The following is a 14,142-nucleotide window of genomic DNA, read 5'->3' as shown; positions in this document are numbered from 1 at the left end:
CCATAGCGATTCACGCTGATGTTATTTAACAACAATAACTATTTATTTTTGCTTAGTAAATGTATTACAATAATGTTTCTTTTTACTAAATGTTAAAAAAAAATTTCACATTCATACCTATAATAACCACGAAAGGTATTGTTCTAAAGGATTTTCTGCGGGATGTAGACGATGTAGTCTAGGGCATGTAATATCGGAAGGTTTTGAATTCCGATATTGGTTTCCGATATTAGATCTCAATATCGGAATTCCGATATTAATATCGGAATTGAGTTTGTGTTATAAATTTTAAATATTTGGTTATATTCGTATAATTTCTCGATTGTATACAGTAAAATAATGATTTTAATCAAAATCTTTAATTTATTACAAAAGAGCACTTCTTAAAATTATAAAATTGAAGTATTTAAAACCATTTTGTGTGTTAAGGGTAATCATTGGTAACTGATAATGGGCCAATTATGGAAATGGACTAGCAAAGAATTTAAGTGTTTTTGTAAAACAGGTATCAAACAAACTTTTACTCCTTCAACCAATACTGGCGGAACGATTTGTAGAGTCATTCAAGTCATATGTTACAAAAATATTAGACAGTGGTAAAAACTTGAATATACTTGTAATTTTTTCCTTTTTGATATCGATGTACAACTCACAAAACCACGAGGCGATATCATCATCATCATTTCAACCATATGACGTCCACTGCTGAACATAGGCCTCCCCCAATAATTTCCACAATGGCCGGTTGGTGGCGGCCTGCATCCAGCGCCTTCCTGCTACCTTTATGAGGTCGTCGGTCCACCTTGTGGATGGCAGCCTTATGCTACGCTTTTCGGTACATGGCCTCCACTCCAGAACCTTGCTGCCCCATCGGCCGTCAGTTTTTCTAACTAGGGCAGAATCGCTGGAAGACCTCGGCACAATGCTCGAAGACCTAATCGAGTCTCCCAACAGGTAGGCCTTGGATATGGACAAAACGAAGCTTATGACCATGTTCCGCCCTACCTATTTTCGGTTGGGAACCTGATTTTCGAAATTGTTGACAAGTATGTCAACCTCGGATAAACGATTCAGCTATGTAGATTCAATTTCGAGAAAGCGGTAAATCGTCAAATCCTACTCGGCTGGGCCGCGTTCGGGAAACTATATACACAACATCTTTTCGTCTAAAATACCTCAGTGCTTAAAGACCACCAGACTACCACCACTTAAAGATTACCAGTGATAATATACGGCTCGGAAACGTGGCCTCTCAAAGTTGCACAGCGTGCTATGAAGAGGGCTCTGCTTGGTGTTTCTTTACGAGTTCGAATCAGAAATGAGAAGCCCTGTTTACGAACTAAAGTCGCTGACCTGACATAGCCCGGCGGACTAGCAAGCTGAAGTGGCAATGGGCAGGGCACATAGTACGCAGAACTGACGGGTCATAGTCCAATTTTATTAATGTTTGGAAGGGAGTTGAGATGTCGTTTTTAATTGCTAAGACCAAGTACGGTAAGTGCTAAAATTGTTTTAGAACATTTTATGGTTAGTAATTATTTAAAGTGGGACAAAAAGTGATGTTGAGAGACATGAGAAAATCATTGGTCTTTGCCAATTATGTACTTTGAGCTTTGTAGCAGGTTCTGGCGCGTTTAAACGCTTTGTTTAAAGTCTCAATTAAAACCTTTATCTGATTCCGATATTACGATATTGGGTTGCTCAATATCGGAATTGTAATATCGGATCTCATCTTCCGAGATTCCGATATTACGAGATTCCGAGATTCCGATATTCATGCCCTAATGTAGTCCAAAAAAAATAATTCGTTTGGTTTCGTTAGTAGTTTTTGTTTCACTGATGACAACACTGCAACTGTCACCCATCCACTAATTATTATTATTTCAGATTGACGAATGGCCAAGCCTATTTTTTTATTTTAATTTTTCTACGATTTTATTAATTAATATTGTAATTTGAGAAGACAAATTATCAAATATGGTTGTCAAAATATACATAAGTGGTATTTCCGGAAACAAGGAGGTAAGATAATATTAGAAAATTCCTGGGTCGGCCGGGTGCTTATCACGACACTGTACGGCTGATTCACGAATTGTTGTTTTTGATTACGTGAATATTCATGTTTTTAGGTGAAGAAGAGACAACAACGTGTATTGATGATACTAGATTCTAAAAACATAAAATATGATGTCATTGACATAACGGAACCAGGAAGAGAGACTGACAAAGATTTCATGCAAAACAATTCTAAGTCGAATGGTGGTACAGTGAGCGATCCAAATCCGCGTTCGCCTTTACCTCCTCAGATTTTCAACGATGAAGAGTACTGTGGGGTATGTAGAGAAGTGTTACATAGGTCACATTATTAGTTTTTGTTCAACTGCTAAACTAACACAAGACTTATGTTTGCAGGACTATGATCAGTTTGATCTAGCAAATGAGGTAGACACTTTGGAGCAATTCTTAAAAGTGGAAGTGCCACCTGAAGACCCACCAGCACCAGAGACTGAACCGGTAAAATAATAATGCACAACACTTACTAACTTTGACCATAAATATAACGATAACCGGTGTTTTTTGTATGGAGTTTGACAGATTTTTGACGTTTGTGAAAGTTAAAGTTAGATGTTCCAACCCAGCCTTAGAATGTGAACTTTCACATAACATTCGGATCAAAATCAATGTTATAATCATACTCTTTCATTTCAGGAAAAGGTGGTTAATGGAGATGTTGAAAAGCCAGCTGAAGATACCGAATCAAAAGAAAACACACAAGATTCAGAAGCTGGTGATGGCGATAAAGCAGATGAAAGTGCTGAGGCTGAGGTCAAAGAGAAGACTCCCAGTAGGGAGGCCACTCCTGCTGACAGGGTCGCCTCAAAAGAACCCTCTCCTGCCAAGGAAGATGATGAAGAACAACCTGCTAAGGAAGCATCTCCAGCCAAGGAGGCCTCGCCAGCAAAGGAGGGCTCTCCAGCTAAGGAAGCATCTCCATCCAAGGAGGCGTCTCCAGAGAGGCAAAAGTCTGTTGAGAAAGAAGAAACCCCAATCGAAAAAGAAAGTTCTCCAGAAAAAGAATCCCAGGTAGAGTCTAAGCCATCGACAAAGGAGAATACTCCAGAAAAAGATGAATCTGTCAATGAAAATGGTACTGTAAGTTCTCGTGAGCAATCTGAGGAGAAAGAAGCCACAGATGTTGTGGAAAGCAAAAAAGATAACCCTTCAGAAGCTCTAATCGCAAGCGAGCAAGCTGCTTCTGCGGAATAAACGACTGGACTTTAATCTTTGCTTCTCAGCTCAAATTAAGCCCCATTAGCACTAAGCGAGCACTATTCATTAAGTCTGTTCTGTTATTTATGATGCATCTCTCACTTCTTTGATATAATTAGTCATTGTAAATAACACAAAGAAGAGTTTGTTGAGGACTTGTTTTATGTGGCGATGTACAGTTACAAAAGTGGCCTATTTACACGAAGATGTCATTATCATTAGATATATTAATCAATTTTATATGAAGTTCCAGAATAAGATTTCTATTTAACATTTTTATCTTTCATTAAGGCTTGTATTATTTTAAAGTATTAATAATATTCTTTTTTTTTACACATTAATGGACTTTTCTTTAGTCAAAATTTTATTTATAAAAAGTATTAAAAGTTATTTATACTTGTTAGATTAAAATGCTGTTAAGAGTGCTCTATCACTGTTTTTGAACATAATCTAGTGATCATCGTGTTAAAAATCATCTGCATTATTTAATTAAGATTTAATCATAACATGATGTTCGCTAGGTCTGGTAGGTGCTATCTTTAATACGCTGTGTATTTTTTGATTGAGCATTCTTTTAAAATCATTTCTTTTGGTTGTAATGATCTTTTAGGCATTTTCATGACATATTTAACACATTTTAAGTTATTAAAGACAGTTTTTAAACTAATTTTCATACAAATTATAATATAAAATTATTTAAAACCAGTTCTTTTCATTTACTAATTTGTGGACCCTTTAACTTAGTTACGGTGAGAATAAGAGTCATAGGAAGTAAGAAGTCAGTTAAAAAGTAGTGGATGCTCTATCCAGCGGTCTGCCACAGCAAAGAGCTTTTATGGTAAAGCAGATTTTGTTTTTATGCCCATTTGAGTTTATATCACAGAAGATAAAATCATTACAGAACTTTAGCTGAAAGTGTAATATGAAATGAAACAACCAAATAAGCGAAATTATTTTTATTTGATTATTTGAGCAAATAAATCTCCTTAATAATTTGTAATAACGTTTAACTTATCATAGTAAAATAAATTACGGAATAACACGATATAAAATCTATAATGGAAATGTAAAACATCAGGTATCTAATAATTTCATTGTACAAATACAACTACAATGATCATTTTCTATAAAATATAGCCTCTAGGAAGTGTACAAACAATATTTCATATATTCTTTTTTAGGACCGGTGACGGGGGATCGCTGAAGTCTTTGAGGAGGGACTCGCCGGCGAGCTCCGCTATGTTTCGGTGGCGTATCTCGGAGTCGAGTTGGTCGTCGAGCATGCAGGCTTGGATGTTTTTGTCCAGGGTGACGAGTCTCTGGCGGGTGTTTTTGTACTCTTCGACGAGGCTGAGGTTGCGCTTGATACCGTCCACTAGACGCACGACGGAGTATTCTCCCATAGCCGCGCCCTCTTGTAGCTTGGAGCCGGCGATCTTGGCCATGGAGGAGTCCTTGACGTCGGCCAGCAGCTGCACTGCCCACTGGCGCAGGTTGCTCATGACGGTCACGGGACCCTCGTACTCGTTGGGCACGATGCCGTCCACTTCAGACTCGAAGAATGAGAGCAACGGAAACCATATTCTCGTCCTGGAATATAAGAAATAACATTTTAATTGCAATAACAGTGGGTAGTTGACCTTCTTCGTTAAAGACAATTGTTAATTAATTGGTATAATTTAGTTGTTTTGAAATAAATAACGTCTAATCTTTTGAACAAGTGACGTCACTACCAATTACCCAAATTGCGGGTAGATCTTTGTCTGGCCCATTCCCACTTTATTTTACCCAATTGCGGGTAGATGTTTCAACAAAATAGAAGGTAGAAGAAGCGGGCGCAGATCTATTATACCTAGTGGTCACGAAGAGAATGCATCTGATGAATAAGACAACATTATGACTAACTTAAAGGAGTCGTCCTGCATAAGCGCCGGTTGTTGGATAGCATGTAGTAGTAGAGAAACAGGCGTCAGGTGATACTGGTTGTGTTGTGTCAACTACCAATTGTGGGTATCTAAACAAATTATACCTACAATAAAATTTAAAAAAAACGTTCAACCAACCTAGAGGAGTCGTTCTGCATGAGCGCCTGGTTGTTGGACAGCGTGTGGTAGTAAAGGAACAGGCGCGAGGTGATGTAGAAGGCGATGACGACGTCGATGGAGTAGTGCTCGTGCGCCGCCAGGATCAAGAAAATGCCACTACCAATTATTGTAGGTAGCTAAACAAAATATAGAAGTAAAACAACGTTCAACCAACCTAGAGGAGTCGTTCTGCATGAGCGCCTGGTTGTTGGACAGCGTGTGGTAGTAAAGGAAGAGGCGCGAGGTGATATAGAAGGCGCTGAAGACGTCGATGGAGTAGTGCTCATGCGCCGCCAGGATGAAGAAGATGCGACTAACAATTATTGTAGGTAGCTAAACAAAATATAGAAGTAAAACAACGTTCAACCAACCTAGAGGAGTCGTTCTGCATGAGCGCCTGGTTGTTGGACAGCGTGTGGTAGTAAAGGAAGAGGCGCGAGGTGATGTAAAACGCGATGAAGACGTCGATGGAGTAGTGCTCGTGCGCCGCCAGGATGAAGAAGATGCCGAACATGTTCATCACCCACGTCAGGATGTGCAGCAGGTAGAGGTTGCGCGACGTGTCTGCAACGATTAATGGATGTGAGTATTCAAAAAGCTTTCATTTATTTATTCCCTAATCCCTAGTCGCAGACTACAGACTTTTTGTTGGGCTGATAATAATCAGTATGGATATGTATGAAAGTGCGACACCACCGATTTGGTATCGGCTGATTCTGAATACAAAGTAGAATCGGGCCTAACTATCACCCAACTAAAAGTCGGTGGTCTGCGCCTAGACTTATATGCTAATCTATTTATTTGTTTAAAAGTTAATGCCACATAAAAGATGCGAACTTAACGTCATAGGCAATGACATATATCATAAACATCTTAGGTCATAGGCTATAATCCTAAATATCGCACAGCACACGCACATGTAGGTGCGTCCTTTTCAATTAAAATATTGAAGTGATTGCTCTAGTACTCGTAGATAACAATTCCACCAATTTTTATTTAAGAGTATAGACCAGAATGAGGCTTATTCCACTATTCCCCGTTGACAATCCCCGTTAACGCCAATTGGAGCTTATAATGGGGAATAATGAACTAAAAAGTTCATTAATCCCCGTTATATTAGGATTTTATTTTGAATGGACTCTAACAAAGATATCATGGCTTTATCTATTACTTTCGAACAGTGGCAGTATATTATCATAAGTTTACAGGGACGAAGGAAGGTATCCCAAAACACGGACTATGGCGTTGCCCAGTTGCTCTAAAGTAACTTATAATATCACTAGCTTTCCGCCCGCGGCTTCGCCCGCGTGGAATTTTGTCTGTCACAGAAAAACTTTATCGCGCGCGTCCCTGTTTCAAAAACCGGGATAAAAACTATCCTATGTTCTTTCCCGGGACTCAAACTATCTCTATGCCAAATTTCATCAAAATCGGTTGCGAGGTTTAAGCGGGAAAGCGTAACAGACAGACAGACAGACAGACAGAGTTACTTTCGCATTTATAATATTAGTTGGGATTTAATTAAATAAGGGTCGAAGAACAAAGCGGATGTATTTGTCTGCGGCTGAGTCACTTGCTGACACACCAGCAGCGGTAACTGTTCCATTGCTCTTTGAACCTGATATTTATTGGATAAATCACCAGAATTTGACCGACATTCATACATCTGCAATGTGAAGCTAAAATCTCAAGAGACATGTATTTCTTTTGTTATTTGTGTATTTCTTTAATATTTCTAAAGTTAGTTTTCACCAAACATATAGTTACGGTACCGATTCGTGTTATTGTACAATTGATCGGCAATAAAAATCTGCGATAAATGGTAGAATTTATCGTCAATCTCGCTCGGTTGATTTCGTTTCTACGATGAAACTGTAAAAGCACATGTTTAGTCACGCTGGATGCGATTTGCGCGTTCACAACAACTTTGTATCAGTATTATCTTTATCATTCATATTATTGATGGCCGATTATTATATGCGCATGCAGTTAACAACAACCGATAAGAACTTAACGTTATGTATAATAATAATTTAAGATGGTGAATAGACGTACGTGTCGTCTTATTCAGAAAACAAAAACACGTAGGTATGATTTAACTACAATATTTGTCTTTCTTGTGCGCAGAGCGTAGTGTAAACATTTCGATTATTTAAGACCACTACAAAGGTCATTGTAGTTCGAGGAAAATCGATTTTCCTGTATGGTAAAAAGAATTTGCTAAGTTGGCCATTGTATAATTAGTAAAAATCCCTCCATTTCCAACTCGACAGATTCGATAGGTTTACAAAAAATATTAACTCTTCAGTTTATACTGAAGTTCAGTTTAATGAATTGGCGGGCGGGAGCGGGCAGCAAGCATTACTTATGTTTCTAAAGTTGTAACACGAATCTTTGAGAAGGAAGAGTGACTTCAATCAATGGTGTGGTCAGTGACAGTGGTGTACTTCTTACTTCTACTTTAGCGCCCTAGACTAAAGAAAAGTTTCGAAAAGTATCAATTCTAGAGTCGTTTATAATATTAAAATCTCTGGATCTGAAAGGCTATAAGCTGTGAAGTGCCGCAGATTGCGAAATACCACTGAAGCTCTAATAAAATTGCTTGTAAACAGTTTATTAACGTCGGGTGGGGAATTGGGGATTACTAAAGTCAGCTAAAAGATAACTTTAAAAATCGGGAGTTCTAGCCATTATCTGTTTGCAAAAGACACCTATTTATTTTCTATTTATTCGATCGAATCAAAAAGCTCGCTTGTAGCCTGCCAGTGCTCATTCTCTTTATCAAAAAAGTGCAAAATACAATGAAAATTGTATGACAACTAAAATTTATGTGATTGATAAAATATCTCTTTTATCAATACCACTCCAAGTGTAAATACTATAAGTCGTTAAATAATAGGGCACAACTTCAGCGATAAAATATCTAATGTAAACATTAAATGCGTCACCGAGCTACGATATCGCTTCCTTGTTTTTATGTTATGTAGGTAGAAGACAATAACATAAATACGATTTTGCAAAGCTTATTTATTTGCAAGGAACGAAAATTAGACGCATAAAATACTATGCGACCCTGAACACATTCTTAATACCTTACATTTATATTTTTATGTTGTTTACACTTCACATTAATTTGCTACGTTTTACTGCTAAGTTAACCTACACTTTTCAGAATCTAGAATTTTTTTAATAAATGGTTTTTATTCAAAAAATTACGTATTATAAACATCGCAGAATAAATAATTTGAGTAACAACAACCGCTAAAACATCTTCACGCATGCTATTAATACATCCTGTTATTTTTAACAGGACAAAAGGACGTTTCATTTTAGGAAGATAGGTACGTGTTTAACTGTTTTGTATCGAAATAACATTTAAGCTAATACTGTGAGTTCATATCCGACCGAGCTGAGAGACATTTTTCTGTAGAATACGTCATCTCCTTTAGGTAAGTAATATTATTGTGCAGAGAACTATGTGCTCTACAGGAACCTCACACTCTATATTTCGTATGTCAAAGCTATGTGAAGACATTTTGTCGGTAAAGCGAACAAAACTTTTAATTTCACTGCACCATACGCATAGTTGTGCCACTTTCTGTAATCTAAGATGGACATTAAGTGGATTTAAGATAGAGTCAGTATTAATGATGTTTTAATCCCTAATGAGGCTAACTCTGGATTATAGATACTGGCACAACAATCAATATTCATGTTTTACCTCATGACTTTAAAAGATCGACATAAAAATCATCGCAAACACAAAGAAATTGATAAAACAAAGGAGTAAGTAAATAACTTGAAACAAAGACACGTGTAAAACGGTAAAACCTCTACATACATATTATTATACTCAATATAAATTGTATCACTTTTGTAACCGTTTTGTCCGATATTTATACATAAACTGTCTACAAATACTGATACCAGTAAAGAAGTGGAACCCTTTCTTTGTTTCAAAATATGGAAGGTTCAATGATCGGCTATTGAAAATAAATCCACCATAACAAAGCGTAATTTTTCGTTTTCTTCGCAAAAAAAGGCATAAAACCGGTAGAAATCGGATGCTTTTGGTGAGCTTTTTTTTTAAAATGTAGGGAAATTATTGTAAAATGGGTGCGTGACTTCGTCATATTAGGATTCCAAATTGCTATCATCTCAATTCATACAAATCCATGTTCATTATCATAACTACGTGGTTATCTAAAACACAGCTACTCTTAAATTAGTAGTAAGTTTCATCATTTACCAACATTATCGTTTACGTAATCAACAGAGCGAGGTGAAAATTATTAGACCACTTTAGACTTTTTACGACGCAATTTACGAAAATAATTTCCAACTTGATTTTCCATTGGTGAAATTCTACTGAGCGTAATAATTATGAAACTACCTAGTACCTACCTATCTAATTATTTTGCGCAAAGTGAAGTATTTCTGAACTGAAATCTAACAGGCGTTTATTTACAGCTATGACCTGAGAAACTCTGTTTTTCGCAACTGTAATTACTTAAACCAAGTTTTAGTGAACTTATGAATATTCGGTTATTCATGTTTTTGAAGATGATGAATCATTTACGCCAATATAATTATCGAAAGGATACATTTCCAGTTTTGCGCAGAAGTCATAAAGTTTTCTCGGCTCTATCTATGTTGTGAATATTTACTTATAGTCTAATCTATGATTAAGTTTTTAAGGACATAGTAAAGGGCCTTGTCCTGAGACTCCTGTGATTAGGTCGTGGGCAGGGTCAACCTTCACCTACCCCCGCCACACTTTCGGCATGAGCTGTACTTTCGACGTACTGCTTTGCATTGTTCCTTATTGAAGAGACCTAGATCCCCGCCGGACTTGGACTAGTTTTTGTTGCTCCCACCTCATTTTAGTACTCCATGGGCTCGCCCTAGTAATACGGCCTTGAATTGCAAGCGATATTTAGGAGGTATGCTTATGCTAAAACCGTCACACGTAGCCGCGCCAGTTGCGCTGTCATAATTTCTCAACACCAAACGACTTGACCCGCGTGCGTTTTATGTAGGTACGCCCTTATTATTACGCCGCCTAATTGATGCCGCGCCCCGGTGTAGCGCATACTTTGACATTAAAATGATCTGTCGCGTGCTCAGTGTGTTCACGCGACGTGATATGCTCCAATTTTGTGTGTGACCTTAAAGCGTACAGGTATACATTAACGACAATGTAAACATTAACCCAATACCCAGATAACTTATTGACAAGACAACTGCGCATGGTATTAAAGCGTGTCGCTCCTAGATAAGTGAATAAATAAATATCCTTGGACATTTTACACTGCGCCTCTACTCCCAAACTAAGCAGAGCTTGTTTAGGTTAACGAAAACTCATTAGTTTTTCAACTATCTCACAGTCCGATGGTGTAGTGGCGCGGTGGATCGCTAACCCTAGTGCTACCAGGTTCGATTCCCAGTCAGCTCGAAAAAATCTGGTTTGGTTTAGTCAGTTTTTTTATAGATTGACTTCAAATTAAAAACACTTTTCAATCAAGTGATTATGGTGGGCAATTAGCGTTGTTAAGTTAAATTAACAATGTTTATTTGACATTACAATGTCAAACAAAGTTAAAATATACAAAATCATAGCCTACAACTGGAATCAAGAATAACACAAATACAAACAATGTCATAAAACCTATAAAAGAAAGAACTACTCACATTCAGTGATGAAGAAATTGAGCAGAGTCAGCGCTACAGTGTGTCCTGAGAACATGTAGTCGCCACAGGTGCGCACGCCGCGGACCGACATGCCGGCGCCGCTCCATATGTCGTAGGCCTGCCGCAGGCGCCGGCCCCACACCGTCAGGTCGTCCGCCGGCGGGTAAGACCGAGGCTCGCACTTCAAGTGCGACCCCGGCACCGATAGAGACGTTATCAGCATTGTAAAACAACGCAGCAGGAAAACAGTACCGGCTAGGGCGAAAAACCGCCGGAGGATAATAAACCTGCAACGAAATTAATAAATTGTTGTCGATTCAAGGATAACATAACATGAAAGTCTATATGATACTAATCATACTGATTTACCAATTCATGATTTCCTTTTTGCATTTAGATTTATTAATAACCTATCCACTATTAACAGTGCAATCATAAAACCAAAGAACAGTATCATACATGATAAACGTTTTCTTGGAAAGTTATATCCGTTGTCTAGTACCTACCCATAGTTCAAGCTTTGCTTAGTTTGGGACTAGAAGCGTTGTGTAAAACGTCCAGGGATATTTATTTTTATTTTTTCTTGGAAAGTAGGTAAGTATAAGACCAAAAGTTTTCTAAACTATTCCACTATGCTTATCTGTAAACCGTTACTATGGTATATTAAATGTTCAAGGTTATTATACACAATCTGATTTTATTTTAAAGGCTATTGTTTAGGAATACTTAGAAAAACAATTCAGGTGTAGGTAGGTACTCTTTCACCTTTGTGTTCAGACTGCATACAATTGTTTTGTCAGCCATTGTTTTCACATTTTATTGATCTCTGAATACCAAAGTGTTTATACAATAAAAAGTTACATCATGCTACTGTACTAAAAGACTTGTAGATATTTTAGTTTCTTATCTGTATAAACAAGGGCTCTATAAATACACATTTGAGGCAATTAACTAAAATATTTTCATACAGTGTAACAAATAAGATAAAGAATTAATTAATGTATCACAATATTTACCTATGTTTATGGAAGAACAAAACAGTAAGCCATATGGCCAATAACAAAGAGCCAGTGATCTCACACATGTCAAAAGCCCAAGGAATGTGTGGAACGTTGTCCAAAAATAAATCCGGCAGCGGCGGATACTTCTTCATGTCGGGCACCTTGTCGTGCACTATCACCATCACAACCGCGGTCACCCACGTCACAAGGAACACATAGCCTGCCAACAGACAACAGATAGAACTCAAATAGGAAGTTTACAAAATATCAAATCATGTTTGTTTACACTTGCGAGACATTGACATTGTAGATGGCATCTTGGACACAATCCCAGTTTATTAATCACACGATTATTTGTAAAATTATGCTGCAGGAAAAGTTATATTTACCCAAGGCTATCGCTGTCTTCCACACTTCAGGCTTCAACTTGGAAGCCTTTACATCTGGGGTGAATGTCGACACAAATTCTGGATTTCTTCCACGTGAATATTCCGTCGGAATTTTGTTATGAAGATTGTAACTTAAATGTGACAAATTAGTACCCAGAAAATTTATATTTGTTGACGCACTGGCGAGCATTTGATCGTCACATAAACCTAGTTCGTACATAGCATTGCGATTATTTCTTTGTAACTTTTTAACGAGAAGTATGAAACGTTTCCTTTCGCCCAACTTGAGCTGATCAAAAGGATATTCATAAAAGTCCCGATCCACGAAAGATAAAAGACACTGTCCATCTAAATCATGAGTTCTACAGATATCTGTCACAAGGCCGGAAATCTTCTCTTTATGTAATAAATCTTGCACTTCTTTGTTAGTCCAGTTGATGATATCCGATTCCATTGTGGCTGAACTTATGTATTGGTAATTGTCTTAGACGCACATTTGCACTTTAAATATTTTCCTTGAATAAATTTACTGTAGTAGAAACTATCAAGTCTAAAGATACAATGAAGTTTACTAAGTAACTGTACTTAATTTATTTAAAATTTAGAAATTCCCTTGCAAATGCAATGCAAACCAAACTGACACAGACAGTATTGACCATAGAGAAAAGTAATACATAGGAAATAGAGAACCCTCTCTGTCAAATTTTTGAGCCTACTAATTGACAGCCTGGTGTTAAATTCGCTGTACTTAACCTACGTACGTAACGCTCACATACACACATAGTACACGCACACATCCATACATAAAGTCCACGCACACATACACACAGTTCACGCACACATAGGCCCTCATAAACTTCAAAGAATTATTGTTTTTTTGATGTACAATGTAGAATTTTTTCAAATCCATTATTTTGAAAGTATTTATCTTTATGGTGTACGTATTGTATTATTTTCAAAACAATGGATTTGGAAAAATTCTACATTGCACATGGAAATGCAAATAAACAAAAACTTTTCAATTTAATAATTTTACTTTATTTATGAACACACATAATATTATACACCAAAAGCGTCTTTTCGCAAAGTTTTCAACAACACTAAAAAAGCATTTGCACTTTGAGAAAACTCAGATCACTTGTTAACATAACAGAAAGTTTCTTCGCGATTCACGAAGGAACGAACAAAACTCCGATGAACCAGAACAGCAGCAGGTACGAAGGAATGAACTTGAATTTGACTCGACTCTTCAATACTTTAATAGGGCCACAGAACTCATAAACGATGGCTAAGAAAACAAGAATGCATTCAACCTAACAAAAACAACACCGGCCATTTTGGAGGAAAAACAAAGTTGCCATATGTTAAATAGTAATTTCTACTACTCTATTAAGTAAATTATAACAAAAAATGTCACCGTTCAGTTTTAAATTAAAACAAATTAATTTCATTTTAAAAAAAGTTTTCACATTGTAATTAACAATATTCTGAAATATATTTTAATTAAGAAAAAAATGAAAATATGAAGGAAACAGGAGCAGCGACATGCGTTTTAGGGTAGTTAAAAAGTATTGCTTCCTCATTGTTTGTTATAGCATTGCTGCAAAATCTGAAAAGCTTTTAAATATTTTAAGATGTGTTTCTGGAGTCTGGTGGGGTGCTCACCCAGCGTCATTAAGACTTTTATACAATGCTATTATAAGAAGT

General features: G+C 37.0%; 2 protein-coding genes across 2 annotated transcripts; one reads left to right on the top strand and one right to left on the bottom strand.

Moving 5' to 3' along the window:
• Positions 1-1,861: 1,861 nt before the first annotated feature.
• Sh3beta (SH3 domain binding glutamate rich protein Sh3beta) lies at positions 1,862-3,710 on the top strand. The gene is made up of 4 exons (XM_028305284.1): positions 1,862-2,022; positions 2,130-2,333; positions 2,413-2,514; positions 2,710-3,710. The coding sequence occupies exons 1-4, from the start codon at positions 1,978-1,980 to the stop codon at positions 3,265-3,267; spliced, it is 909 nt and encodes a 302-aa protein (XP_028161085.1). The 5' UTR covers positions 1,862-1,977; the 3' UTR covers positions 3,268-3,710.
• A 659-nt stretch (positions 3,711-4,369) lies between these two features.
• On the bottom strand, positions 4,370-13,091 carry LOC114353327 (sphingomyelin synthase-related 1). Its single transcript, XM_028305283.1, has 5 exons — positions 12,436-13,091; positions 12,062-12,266; positions 11,046-11,332; positions 5,726-5,918; positions 4,370-4,860 (listed from the first exon to the last, which is right to left on the bottom strand). The coding sequence occupies exons 1-5, from the start codon at positions 12,887-12,889 to the stop codon at positions 4,434-4,436; spliced, it is 1,566 nt and encodes a 521-aa protein (XP_028161084.1). The 5' UTR covers positions 12,890-13,091; the 3' UTR covers positions 4,370-4,433.
• Between the last annotated feature and the right edge of the window lie 1,051 nt (positions 13,092-14,142).

The sequence above is a fragment of the Ostrinia furnacalis genome, unplaced genomic scaffold, assembly GCF_004193835.3.
Source record: "Ostrinia furnacalis isolate ACB-3 unplaced genomic scaffold, ASM419383v2 OfSCF1653, whole genome shotgun sequence".
In the NCBI taxonomy this organism is placed as follows: Eukaryota; Metazoa; Arthropoda; class Insecta; order Lepidoptera; family Crambidae; genus Ostrinia; species Ostrinia furnacalis.
The sequence above is the reverse complement of the archived record's forward strand: the minus strand, read 5'-3'. Positions and strand labels throughout refer to the sequence as shown.